Source organism: Cherax quadricarinatus, chromosome 16 (assembly GCF_038502225.1).
Source record: "Cherax quadricarinatus isolate ZL_2023a chromosome 16, ASM3850222v1, whole genome shotgun sequence".
Classification (NCBI taxonomy): Eukaryota; Metazoa; Arthropoda; class Malacostraca; order Decapoda; family Parastacidae; genus Cherax; species Cherax quadricarinatus.
The window spans coordinates 46032254-46047266 of NC_091307.1; the positions used below are offsets into that span (position 1 = coordinate 46032254).

At 43.1% G+C, this 15013-nt stretch overlaps 1 protein-coding gene across 1 annotated transcript in view; it reads right to left on the reverse strand.

Annotated features, from left to right (window-relative positions):
* The window catches only part of LOC128688796 (protein white-like), a 91090-nt gene that overhangs the window by 12014 nt on the left and 64063 nt on the right, over window positions 1–15013 (reverse strand). The window contains exon 11 of the mRNA XM_070085660.1: window positions 8989–9094. Coding sequence (XP_069941761.1) covers window positions 8989–9094 — 106 coding nt within the window. The remainder of the gene's footprint in view (window positions 1–8988; window positions 9095–15013) is intronic.

The window sequence follows — 15013 nt, forward strand, 5'->3', positions numbered from 1 at the left end:
ACAACTAACCCACAGAGTTAAAAACCGTGGCCAGAATAATTCACAACTATCCCACAGAGTTACAATACCGTGGCCAGAATAATTCACAACTATCCCACAGAGTCACAATACCGTGGCCAGAATAATTCACAACTATCCCACAGAGTTACAATACCGTGGCCAGAATAATTCACAACTATCCCACAGAGTTACAATACCGTGGCCAGAATAATTCACAACTATCTCACAGAGTTACAATACCGTGGCAAGAATAATTCACAACTATCTCACAGAGTTACAATACCGTGGCAAGAATAATTCACAACTATCCCACAGAGTCACAATACCGTGGCAAGAATAATTCACAACTATCTCACAGAGTTACAATACCGTGGCCAGAATAATTCACAACTATCCCACAGAGTTACAATACAGTGGCCAGAATAATTCACAACTATCCCACAGAGTTACAATAACGTGTCCAGAATAATTCACAACTGTCCAACAGAGTTACAATACAGTGGCCAGAATAATTCACAACTATCCCACAGAGTTACAAACCGTGGCCAGAATAATTCACAACTAACCCACAGAGTTACAAAACCGTGGCCAGAATAATTCACAACTAACCCACAGAGTTACAAACCGTGGCCAGAATAATTCACAACTAACCCACAGAGTTACAAACCGTGGCCAGAATAATTCACAACTAACCCACAGAGTTACAAAACCGTGGCCAGAATAATTCACAACTATCCCACAGAGTTACAATACCGTGGCCAGAATAATTCACAACTATCCCACAGAGTCACAATACCGTGGCCAGAATAATTCACAACTATCTCACAGAGTTACAATACCGTGGCCAGAATAATTCACAACTATCCCACAGAGTTACAATACAGTGGCCAGAATAATTCACAACTATCCCACAGAGTTACAATAACGTGTCCAGAATAATTCACAACTATCCCACAGAGTTACAATACAGTGGCCAGAATAATTCACAACTATCCCACAGAGTTACAAAACCGTGGCCAGAATAATTCACAACTATCCCACAGAGTCACAATACCGTGGCCAGAATAATCCACAACTATCCCACAGAGTCACAATACCGTGGCCAGAATAATTCACAACTAACCCACAGAGTTACAATACCGTGGCCAGAATAATTCACAACTATCTCACAGAGTCACAATACCGTGGTCAGAATAATTCACAACTAACCCACAGAGTTACAATACCGTGGCCAGTATAATTCACAACTATCCCACAGAGTTACAATACCGTGGCCAGAATAATTCACAACTATCCCACTGAGTTACAATACCGTGGCCAGAATAATTCACAACTATCCCACAGAGTTACAATACCGTGGCCAGAATAATTCACAACTATCCCACTGAGTTACAATACCGTGGCCAGAATAATTCACAACTATGCCACAGTCACAATACCGTGGCCAGAATAATTCACAACTATCCCACAAAGTCACAATACAGTGGCCAGAATAATTGACAACTATCCCACAGAGTCACAATACAGTGTCCAGAATAATTCACAACTATCCAACAGAGTCACAATACAGTGGCCAGAATAATTTACAACTAACCCACAGAGTTACAGTACAGTGGCCAGAATAATTCACAACTAACCCACAGAGTTACAGTACAGTAGACAGAATAATTCACAACTAACCCACAGAGTTACAGTACAGTGGCCAGAATAATTCACAACTAACCCACAGAGTTACAGTACAGTGGTCAGAATAATTCACAACTAACCCACAGAGTTACAATACAGTGGCCAGAATAATTCACAACTAACCCACAGAGTTACAATACCGTGGCCAGAGTAATTCACAACTAAGCCACAGAGTCACAATACCGTGGCCAGAGAAATTCACAACTCACCCACAGAGTCACAATACAGTGGCCAGAGTAATTCACAACTAACACACAGAGTCACAATACAGTGGCCAGAATAATTCACAACTATTCCACAGAGTCACAATACAGTGGCCAGAATAATTCACAACTATCCCACAGAGTCACAATACAGTGGCCAGAATAATTCACAACTAACCCACATAGTTACAATACAGTGGCCAGAATAATTCACAACTAACCTACAGAGTCACAATACAGTGGCCAGAATAATTCACAACTAACCCACAGAGTTACAATACAGTGGCCAGAATAATTCACAACTAACCCATAGAGTTACAGTACAGTGGCCAGAATAATTCACAACTAACCTACAGAGTCACAATACAGTGGCCAGAATAATTAACAACTAATCCACAGAGTTACAATACAGTGGCCAGAATAATTCACAACTAACCCACAGAGTCACAATACCGTGGCCAGAATAATTCACAACTATCCCACAGTGTCACAATACAGTGGCCAGAATAATTCACAACTATCCCACAGAGTCACAATACAGTGGCCAGAATAATTCAAAACTATCCAACAGAGTCACAATACAGTGGCCAGAATAATTCACAACTAACCCACAGAGTTACAGTACAGTGGCCAGAATAATTCACAACTAACCCACAGAGTTACAGTACAGTGACAAGAATAATTCACAACTAACCCACAGAGTTACAGTACAGTGGCCAGAATAATTCACAACTAACCCACAGAGTTACAAAACAGTGGCCAGAATAATTCACAACTAACCCACAGAGTTACAGTACAGTGGCCAGAATAATTCACAGCTAAACTACAGAGTCACAATACAGTGGCCAGAATAATTAACAACTAACGCACAGAGTTACAATACAGTGGCCAGAATAATTCACAACTAACCCACAGAGTCACAATACAGTGGCCAGAATAATTCACAACTAACCCACAGAGTCACAATACAGTGGCCAGAATAATTCACAGCTAACCCACAGAGTTACAATACAGTGGCAAGAAAAATTCACAACTAGCCCACAGAGTCACAATATAGTGGCCAGAATAATTCACAACTAACCCACAGAGTCACAATGCCGTGGCCAGAGTAATTCACAACTAACCCACAGAGTCTCAATACCGTGGCCAGAGTAATTCACAGCTCACCCACAGAGTCACAATACAGCAGCCAGAGTAATTCACAACTAACCCACAGAGTCACAATACAGTGGCCAGAATAATTCACAACTATCCCACAGAGTCACAATACCGTGGCCAGAATAATTCACAACTATCCCATAGTCACAATACCGTGGCCAGAATAATTCACAACTATCCCACAGAGTCACAATACCGTGGCCAGAATAATTCACAACTATCTCACAGAGTTACAATACCGCTGCCTGAATAATTCACAACTATCCCACAGAGTTACAATACCGTGGCCAGAATAATTCACAACTAACCCACAGAGTTACAATACCGTGGCCAGAATAATTTACAACTATCTCACAGAGTCACAATACCGTGGCCAGAATAATTCACAACTATCCTACAGAGTCACAATACCGTGACCAGAATAATTCACAAGTATCCCACAGAGTTACAATACCGTGGCCAGAATAATTCACAACTATCCCAGAGAGTTACAATACAGTGGCCAAAATAATTCACAACTATCCCACAGAGTTACAATACCGTGGCCAGAATAATTCACAACTAACCCACAGAGTTACAATACCGTGGCCAGAATAATTCACAACTATCCCACAGAGTTACAATACCGTGGCCAGAATAATTCACAACTATCCCACAGAGTTACAATACCGAGGCCAGAATAATTCACAACTATCCCACTGAGTTACAATACCGTGGCCAGAATAATTCACAACTATGCCACAGTCACAATACCGTGGCCAGAATAATTCACAACTATCCCACAGAGTCACAATACAGTGGCCAGAATAATTCACAACTATCCAACAGAGTCACAATACAGTGGCCAGAATAATTTACAACTAACCCACAGAGTTACAGTACATTGGCCAGAATAATTCACAACTAACCCACAGAGTTACAGTACAGTGGCCAGAATAATTCACAACTAACCCACAGAGTTACAGTACAGTGGCCAGAATAATTCACAACTAACCCACAGAGTTACAGTACAGTGGTCAGAATAATTCACAACTATCCCACAGAGTTACAATACAGTGGCCAGAATAATTCGCAACTAACCCACAGAGTTACAATACCGTGGCCAGAGTAATTCACAACTAACCCAAAGAGTCACAATACCGTGGTCAGAGTAATTCACAACTAACCCACAGAGTCACAATACAGTGGTCAGAATAATTCACAACTATTCCACAGAGTCACAATACCGTGGCCAGAATAATTCACAACTATCCCACAGAGTCACAATACAGTGGCCAGAATAATTCACAACTATCCAACAGAGTCACAATACAGTGGCCAGAATAATTCACAACTAACCCATATAGTTACAATACAGTGACCAGAATAATTCACAACTAACCTACAGAGTCACAATACAGTGGGCAGAATAATTCACAACTAACCCACAGAGTTACAATACAGTGGCCAGAATAATTCACAACTAACCCATAGAGTTACAGTACAGTGGCCAGAATAATTCACAACTAACCTACAGAGTCACAATACAGTGGCCAGAATAATTCACAACTAATCCACAGAGTTACAATACAGTGGCCAGAATAATTCACAACTATCCCACAGAGTCACAATACCGTGGCCAGAATAATTCACAACTATCCCACAGCCAGAATAATTCACAATACAGTGGCCAGAATAATTCACAACTATCCCACAGAGTCACAATACAGTGGCCAGAATAATTCAAAACTATCCAACAGAGTCACAATACAGTGGCCAGAATAATTCACAACTAACCCACAGAGTTACAGTACAGTGGCCAGAATAATTCACAACGAACCCACAGAGTTACAGTACAGTGACAAGAATAATTCACAACTAACCCATAACACATAACCCTACGGGGTTAAAAATCCGAACGAAATCTTATCTTATCTTAACCCACAGAGTTACAGTACAGTGGCCAGAATAATTCACAACTAACCCACAGAGTTACAGTACAGTGGCCAGGATAATTCACAACTAACCCACAGAGTTACAGTACAGTGGTCAGAATAATTCACAACTAACCTACAGAGTCACAATACAGTGGCCAGAATAATTAACAACTAACGCACAGAGTCACAATACAGTGGCCAGAATAATTCACAACTAACCCACAGAGTTACAATACAGTGGCAAGAAAAATTCACAACTAGCCCACAGAGTCACAATATAGTGCCCAGAATAATTCACAACTAACCCACAGAGTCACAATACCGTGGCCAGAGTAATTCACAACTAACCCACAGAGTCTCAATACCGTGGCCAGAGTAATTTACAGCTCATCCACAGAGTCACAATACAGCAGCCAGAGTAATTCACAACTAACCCACAGAGTCACAATACAGTGGCCGGAATAATTCACAACTATCCCACAGAGTCACAATACCGTGGCCAGAATAATTCACAACTAACCCACAGAACTAACCCACATGTACAGCCACTGTCTGGAAAATCTTCCAGCTCCTGCACCCAACATCTTTCTCCTGGGGGATTTCAACTTAAGGCACCTAAAATGGAGGAATATAGCAAATAATATTGTTGCAGTAATAACACCAGGAGGCAGCTCTGATGAAAACTCACACTCTCACGAGCTTTTAAATCTCTGCACAAAATTCAATTTAAACCAGCAAATAATAGAGCATACTAAACCATACCCCCGGCCGGGATTGAACCCGCGGTCATAGAGTCTCAAAACTCCAGCCCGTCGCGTTAGCCACTAGACCAGCTAGCCAGGATAAGATTCATCCAACTAGGTATATTTCTACACCATAGGAAGGTTAGCACGGGCACCTCTGTGACCACAAATGCAAGTTTTTCGTCTGTAAAAACTTAAGTCATAGAGCCTACTAGACTGGAGAATACACTAGACCTCATCTTCACTAACAATGATGATCTGATAAGAAATGTCACCATATCAAAAACAATATACTCAGATCACAACATAATTGAGGTTCAGACATGTATGCGTGGAGCCCCAGACCGACATAATGAGACTAGTCACGAGGGAGCATTCAAAAAATTCAACTTCAATAACAAAAACATAAAGTGGGACCAAGTAAACCAAGTCCTAACCGATATAAGCTGGGAAGATATACTAAGCAACACAGACCCCAACTTATGCCTAGAACAGATCAACTTGGTGGCACTCGATGTATGCACAAGGCTTATTCCTCTAAGAAAAAGGAGGAGTAGATGTAAATTAGAAAGAGACAGGCGCTCCCTTTACAGGCGACGGAAAAGAATAACAGAGCGGCTAAAAGAGGTCAATATATCTGAAATGCATAGGGAGACACTGGTCAGAGAAATAGCAAGCATCGAACTTAAGCTAAAGGAATCTTATAGGAGTCAGAAATCGCGGGAAGAACTAAAAGCCATAAATGAAATCGAAAGAAACCCAAAGTATTTCTTCTCCTATGCCAAATCAAAGTCGAGAACAACGTCCAGTATTGGGCCCCTACTTAAACAAGATGGGTCCTACACAGATGACAGCAAGGAAATGAGTGAGCTACTCAAGTCCCAATATGACTCAGTTTTTAGCAAGCCGCTAACCAGACTGAGAGTCGAAGATCAAAATGATTTTTTTATGAGAGAGCCACAAAATTTGATTAACACAAGCCTATCCGATGTTATCCTGACGCCAAATAACTTCGAACAGGCGATAAATGACATGCCCATGCACTCTGCCCCAGGGCCAGACTCATGGAACTCCGTGTTCATCAAGCACTGCAAGAAGCCCCTATCACGAGCCTTTTCCATCCTATGGAGAGGGAGCATGGACACGGGGGTCGTCCCACAGTTACTAAAAACAACAGACATAGCCCCACTCCACAAAGGGGGCAGTAAAGCAACAGCAAAGAACTACAGACCAATAGCACTAACATCCCATATCATAAAAATCTTTGAAAGGGTCCTAAGAAGCAAGATCACCACCCATCTAGAAACCCATCAGTTACACAACCCAGGGCAACATGGGTTTAGAACAGGTCGCTCCTGTCTGTCTCAACTATTGGATCACTACGACAAGGTCCTAAATGCACTAGAAGACAAAAAGAATGCAGATGTAATATATACAGACTTTGCAAAAGCCTTCGACAAGTGTGACCATGGCGTAATAGCGCACAAAATGCGTGCTAAAGGAATAACGGGAAAAGTTCGTCGATGGATCTATAATTTCCTCACTAACAGAACACAGAGAGTAGTCGTCAACAGAGTAAAGTCCGAGGCAGCTACGGTGAAAAGCTCTGTTCCACAAGGCACATGGGAATCTTGTTCCTCATCCTCATATCCGACATAGACAAGGATGTCAGCCACAGCACCGTGTCTTCCTTTGCAGATGACACCCGAATCTGCATGACAGTGTCTTCCATTGCAGACACTGCAAGGCTCTAGGCGGACATCAACCAAATCTTTCAGTGGGCTGCAGAAAACAATATGAAGTTCAACGATGAGAAATTTCAATTACTCAGATATGGTAAACACGAGGAAATTAAATCTTCATCAGAGTACAAAACAAATTCTGGCCACAAAATAGAGCGAAACACCTACGTCAAAGATCTGGGAGTGATCATGTCGGAGGATCTCACCTTCAAGGACCACAACATTGTATCAATCGCATCTGCTAGAAAAATGACAGGATGGATAATGAGAACCTTCAAAACTAGGGAGGCCAAGCCCATGATGACACTCTTCAGGTCACTTGTTTTATCTAGGCTGGAATATTGCTGCACACTAACAGCACCTTTCAAGGCAGGTGAAATTGCTGACCTAGAAAATGTACAGAGAACCTTCACGGCGTGCATAACGGAGATAAAACACCTCAATTACTGGGAGCGCTTGAGGTTCCTAAACCTGTATTCCCTGGAACGCAGGCGGGAGAGATACATGATTATATACACCTGGAAAATCCTAGAGGGACTAGTACCGAACTTGCACACGAAAATCACTCGCTACGAAAGCAAAAGACTTGGCAGACGATGCACCATCCCCCCAATGAAAAGCAGGGGTGTCACTAGCACGTTAAGAGACCATACAATAAGTGTCAGGGGCCCGAGACTGTTCAACTGCCTCCCAGCATACATAAGGGGGATTACCAACAGACCCCTGGCAGTCTTCAAGCTGGCACTGGACAAGCACCTAAAGTCGGTTCCTGACCAGCCGAGCTGTGGCTCGTACGTTGGTTTGCGTGCAGCCAGCAGCAACAGCCTGGTTGATCAGGCTCTGATCCACCAGGAGGCCTGGTCACAGACCGGGCCGCGGGGGCGTTGACCCCCGGAACTCTCTCCAGGTAAACTCCAGAGTCACAATACAGTGGCCAGAATAATTCACAACTAACCCACAGAGTCACAATACCGTGGCCAGAATAATTCACAACTAACGCACAGAGTCACAATACCGTGGCCAGAATAATTCACAACTAACCCACAGAGTCACAATACCGTGGCCAGAATAATTCACAACTAACCCACAGAGTTACAATACAGTGGCCAGAATAATTCACAACTAACCCACAGAGTTACAATACAGTGGCCAGAATAATTCACAACTAATCCACAGTCACAATACCGTGGCCAGAATAATTCACAACTAACCCACAGAGTCACAATACCGTAGCCAGAATAATTCACAACTAACCCACAGAGTCACAATACCGTGGCCAGAATAATTCACAACTAACCCACAGAGTTACAATACAGTGGCCAGAATAATTCACAACTAACCCACAGTCACAATACTATTCTTCACCCTTGAATAAGTTTACAATAATGTTAATGAACGACTCTCTACCATGTGTTCTGGTCCCCGTCGTTCCCTGATATATTTACCTCCCACTCAAGTGCAGTGTGACACTTAAGAATCTAGCCCTTCATTGTGAATGTAACTTTAATAATAAATTAAGTGGTGAGAGGACGGACAGTACCTTATGTTCATGAAGAAACCGCTGAAGATCATCAAAGGGAGAGTGGAAGGACCCAGCAGCGTCAGAGCCATGCTAACACTGCTGGATACACACGATAGTAAGTAACCTGTAAAGGAAAACAGCAGTTAGAGTCTGGTAGAATGATGAATGAGTCTGAACTTTTATGATGCACAAATGTTCTTACTGAACCTCTGAAGTGTTTACATTGATGTAAGGTGTGATTTCATATAATTCAGACGGTTGGAACTGGTTCAGGCACTGAAATATATTTTTCTAGCTTCCTTTGCATTACTCAGGGAAGCGGTCTATAAAACATTTACTATTTCGTAAAGTATAAATTTAAACAAATAACCGAACATAGCAGAATGACACTTCCGACGTTTCTGTCCAATTTGGAGTCTGTGTGACTACTTGAAGCTCCAAGTAGGACCGAAACGTCCTCATAAGTTTCGTTCTCTTATTTGCGGGTTGTGTAATGTTCCAGACACGTTATTGGGCCTTACATTTTTCACATATACATCTATTTTTCCATATAATACAAATGCTACTCAAACGAAAAACGCAACATGATCAGCAACAATTAATATTAATTGGTAAATAACACAATATATATGACACAGACGATTATTACCATTACATTGTTTATCATCATTGCTCATTTACCTTCATTTTATAATAATAAAGATAATATATTTATTAGCAGCAATGACAACGTCTTCTAACGCAGCAACTTTCTCATAAAAACAAATTGTAATCAGTTGATAAGTACAACAACACTTGAGAATATCATTCTGGATTCAAACTGATCATTTATTGCTATTTATTTCTGTTTTTCCGTTCTTGCATAGTAAAATGGACTTAATGGATTCACTCAGGGCAGTTTGTCTCATACTCGTGTATATGCATTTAAATTTATACCTTCTAGGCATATGCAGGCGGAAATAATGTCCACGAGGATAGTTGGATCATCTTCAGCATTCAGAGTTTCCGTGGTAGACTGTTTGTTTTATTCTTCATCCGTCATGCCATCTTTTCCCTGTCAATAATCTAGCATTTCAGGTGTGTAGTTGTAACCTCTACCGACAGACACTGTTATACCAGTGAGACCTCAACCAAATCCGTAGTATATAAAAGTTGTTTGCATAAACATATCAGTCCATTAGCCGTTCCATTGTTCTTGTTCTTAAAGTTGTTTGCGCTACTTGGAAAGGATTTTTAGGATTCTCCATGATATTTATGCATGTTTTGTTGTTTTTCTTCTTTATCATCTTTTTTTTAGTTCTTGCACAAGTTCATTGAATGAACTAATTTTATCTGAAATCTCATGTATAATTCCCGGTACCATGTGTTTTGTTCTAGTTTTCTGGGAAAAGTTCTTCCCAGATAGAATTTTTAACCCCCAGCACAAGCAGCTTTCACAACCTCCCCTTGTCTACCGTCCGAGTGTACGACCACTACACCGCCAAAATAGTTCACTTTAGCAAAAGCTGAAGTCCTCGCCGAAAAAAATCTAGGTAAATCCACCGTACACCGAGATTCACACACACACACACACACACACACACACACACACACACACACACACACACACACACACACACACACACACACACACACACACACACACACACACACACACACAGATGGAAATTCGAGAAAATGGAAGGCATAGATGAGACGGGAGAAAGAGACTACATAGCAGGTACACTTCAGTCTGGGGAACACAAAGTGGTCATTGCAGTGATGTATAATCCACCACATAACTGCAGGAGGCCAAGAGAGGAATATGAAGAGAGCAACAGAGCAATGGTGGACACACTTGCTGAGGTGGCAAGAAGAGCTCATTCCAGCAGAGCAAAGTTGCTGGTTATGGGGGATTTCAGCCACAGGGAGATCGACTGGGAAAACCTGGAGCCACATGAGGGTCCCGAAACATGGAGAGCCAGGATGTTGGACGTGGTGCTGGAAAACCTCATGCACCAACATGTTAAGGACACTACCAGAGTGAGAGGGGAGGATGAACCAGCAAGATTGGACCTTGTGTTCACCCTGGGCAGCTCAGACATTGAGGACATCAAGTATGAGAGTCCCCTAGGAGCTAGCGACCACGTGGTTCTGTGCTTTGAATACATAGTAGAGCTGCAAGTGGAGAGAATAACAGGAGTTGAATGGGAAAAGCCTGACTATAAAAGAGGGGACTACATAGGGTTGAAGAACTTCCTGCGGGAGGTCCAGTGGGACAGAGAACTGGCAGGAAAGCCAGTAAATGAAATGATGGAATATGTAACAACAAAATGCAAGGAGGCAGTGGAAAAGTTTATTCCCAAAAGCAACAGTAACAACGGGAAGACCAGAACGAGCCCCTGGTTTACCCGACGGTGTAAGGAGGCAAAAACAAAGTGCAATAGAGAATGGAAGAAGTACAGAACGCAGAGAACACACGAAAATAGGGAGATCAGTCACAGAGCCAGGAATGAGTATGCACAGGTAAGGAGGGAGGCCCAGCGACAGTATGAAAATGACATAGCATCGAGAATCAAAACTGACCCGAAACTGTTGTATAGCCACATCAGGAGGAAGACAGTCAAAGACCAGGTGATCAGATTAAGGACAGAAGGTGGAGAACTCACAAGAAATGATCAGGAGGTATGTGAGGAGCTGAACAGGAGATTTAAGGAAGTTTTTACAGTAGCAGGAAGGGCTGTGGGAAGACAGCACAGAAGGGAACATCAAGAGGGAATATACCAACAAGTGTTGGATGACATACGAACAACTGAGGAGGAGGTGAAGAAGCTCTTAAGTGACCTTGACACCTCAAAGGCGATGGGACCGGACAACATCTCCCCATGGGTCCTTAGAGAAGGAACAGAGATGCTGTGCGTGCCTCTAACCACAATCTTCAACACATCCCTTGAAACTGGGCAACTACTTGAGAAATGGAAGACAGCTAATGCAGTCCCCATATTTAAGAAAGGAAACAGAAACGAGGCACTAAACTACAGACCTGTGTCTCTGACATGTATTGTGTGCAAAGTCATGGAGAAGATTATCAGGAGGAGAGTGGTTGAACACCTGGAAAGGAACAAGATTATAAATGAAAACCAGCATGGGTTCATGGAAGGCAAATCCTGTGTCACAAACCTCCGAGTTTTATGACAAGGTAACAGAAGTAAGACACGAGAGAGAGGGGTGGGTAGATTGCGTTTTCCTAGACTGCAGGAAGGCCTTTGACATAGTTCCCCACAAGAGATTAGTGCAGAAGCTGGAGGATCAGGCGCATGTAAAAGGGAGGGCACTGCAATGGATAAGGGAATACCTGACAGGGAGGCAGCAACGAGTCATGGTACGTGAAGAGGTATCACAGTGGGCGCCTGTTACGAGCGGGGTCCCACAGGGGTCAGTTCTAGGACCAGTGCTATTTTTGATATATGTGAACGACATGATGGAAGGAATAGACTCTGAAGTGTCCCTGTTCGCAGATGATGTGAAGTTGATGAGAAGAATTAAATCGGACGAGGATGAGGCAGGACTGCAAAGAGACCTGGACAGACTGGACATGTGGTCCAGTAACTGGCTTCTCGAATTCAATCCAGCCAAATGCAAAGTCATGAAGATTGGGGAGGGGCAAAGAAGACCGCAGACAGAGTATAGGCTAGGTGGACAGAGACTACAGACCTCACTCAGGGAGAAAGACCTTGGGGTGACCATAACACCGAGCACATCACCGGAGGCACAGATCAACCAAATAACTGCTGCAGCATACGGGCGCCTGGCAAACCTGAGAATAGCATTCCGATACCTTAATAAGGAATCGTTCAAGACACTGTACACTGTGTATGTTAGGCCCATACTGGAGTATGCATGCAGCACCAGTCTGGAACCCACACCTGGTCAAGCACGTCAAGAAGTTAGAGAAAGTACAAAGGTTTGTAGCAAGGCTAGTCCCAGAGCTCAAGGGAATGTCGTACGAGGAAAGGTTAAGGGAAATCGGACTGACGACACTGGAGGACAGAAGGGTCAGGGGAGACATGATAACGACATACAAGATACTGCGGGGAATAGACAAGGTGGACAGAGATAGGATGTTCCAGAGAGGGGACACAGGGACAAGGGGTCACAACTGGAAGCTGAAGACTCAGACGAGTCACAGGGACGTTAGGAAGTATTTCTTCAGTCATAGAGTTGTCAGGAAGTGGAATAGCCTAGCAAGTGAAGTAGTGGAGGCAGGAACCATACATAGTTTTAAGAAGAGGTATGACAAAGCTCAGGAAGCAGAGAGAGAGAGGACCCAGTAGCGATCAGTGAAGAGGCGGGGCCAGGAGCTGAGTCTCGACCCCTGCAACCACAATTAGGTGAGTACACTTAGGTGAGTACACACACACACACACACACACACACACACACACACAAATGGCTTCTCGAATTTAATCCTGCCATACGCAAAGTCATGAAGATAGGGGAAGGGCACAGAAGACCACAGAGTATAGGCTAGGTGGCCAAAGACTGCAAACCTCACTCAAGGAGAAAGATCTTGGGGTGAGTACAACACCGAGCATGTCTCCGGAAGCACACATCAACCAGATAACTGCTGCAGCATATGGGCGCCTGGCAAACCTGAGAACAGCATTCCGATACCTTAGTAAGGAATCGTTCAAGACACTGTACACCGTGTATGTCAGGCCCATACTGGAGTATGCAGCACCTGTTTGGAACCCGCACTTGATAAAGCACATCAAGAAACTAGAGAAAGTACAAAGGTTTGCGACAAGGTTAGTTCCAGAGCTAAGGGGAATGTCCTATGAAGAGAGATTAAGGGAAATCGGCCTGACGACACTAGAGGACAGGAGGGTCAGGGGAGACATGATAACGACATATAAAATACTGCGTGGAATAGAGAAGGTGGACAAAGACAGGATGTTCCAGGGAGGGGACACAGAAACAAGAGGCCACAATTGGAAGTTGAAGACACAAATGAGTCAGAGAGATATTAGGAAGTATTTCTTCAGTCACAGAGTTGTCAGGCAGTGGAATAGCCTAGAAAATGACGTAGTGGAGGCAGGAACCATACACAGTTTTAAGACGAGGTTTGATAAAGCTCATGGAGCGGGGAGAGAGAGGGCCCAGTAGCAGCCGGTTAAGAGGCGTGGCCAGGGGCTAAGACTCGACCCCTGCAACCACAAATAGGTGAGTACAAATAAGTGAGTACACACACACACACACACACACAATGGAGGTATAGTAGTTTTCTGGTTAGATTTCCCAGTCATCTTTTACATTCCAAGCCTGTCAGCGCCATCTGTGTGTTTGTACTAGAAGAGAAATCAGACTTATTTCAGTCTGATTTCTCTTCTCTATCTTCATTACTAACCTCTTTTGTTAGGACAGCGTCAACTTTCACTTCTTTCGCAGAGCTTCTCCAGTGACGATAAATACCTTGAGTTCTGTTTTATTTGATTAAGATTGTTATCAGTATTACTTTACTTAACGTAACTATCTGCCCACTAACCATCCATTTGCTTTAGCCTTTAGCAGCTCATGTGCTAAGCGTCTAATCGATTTTCATATTTCCCAGACTATCCTAGCTAATAGTTATGTTCCATTTTTCAGACTAGCGGATGATGTCCAGTTAGTGATTATTTAGTGAAGCTAATATTGAGAAGCAGCCATCACTGGGCTTCTTCATACTGAACATACCCATCTTTGTGAGGAACTTTCCCTAGAAGTTATATGCTGGGCTCTTCAGAGGCAGAAATACTGTTGACAAAGAAATACCAGTTGACAAAGGCCTCAGCTCACACGCCGTGGGACTGGGGATGATCGCTCTCCAGCTGCCCCTGTTCACCTAGCAGTAAGTAGGTATCTGGGTATTAATCGACTGCTGTGGATCACATCCTGGGGAAATGAATTAAAGGATCCTAATGGAAATAAGACCAAGAGACCCCGAAGACGACGGACTTTATTGGATTATCTTAGGTTGTTAACCCTCCAGGTTAAAAATCTGAATAAAATCTTAGCCAGGCAACTC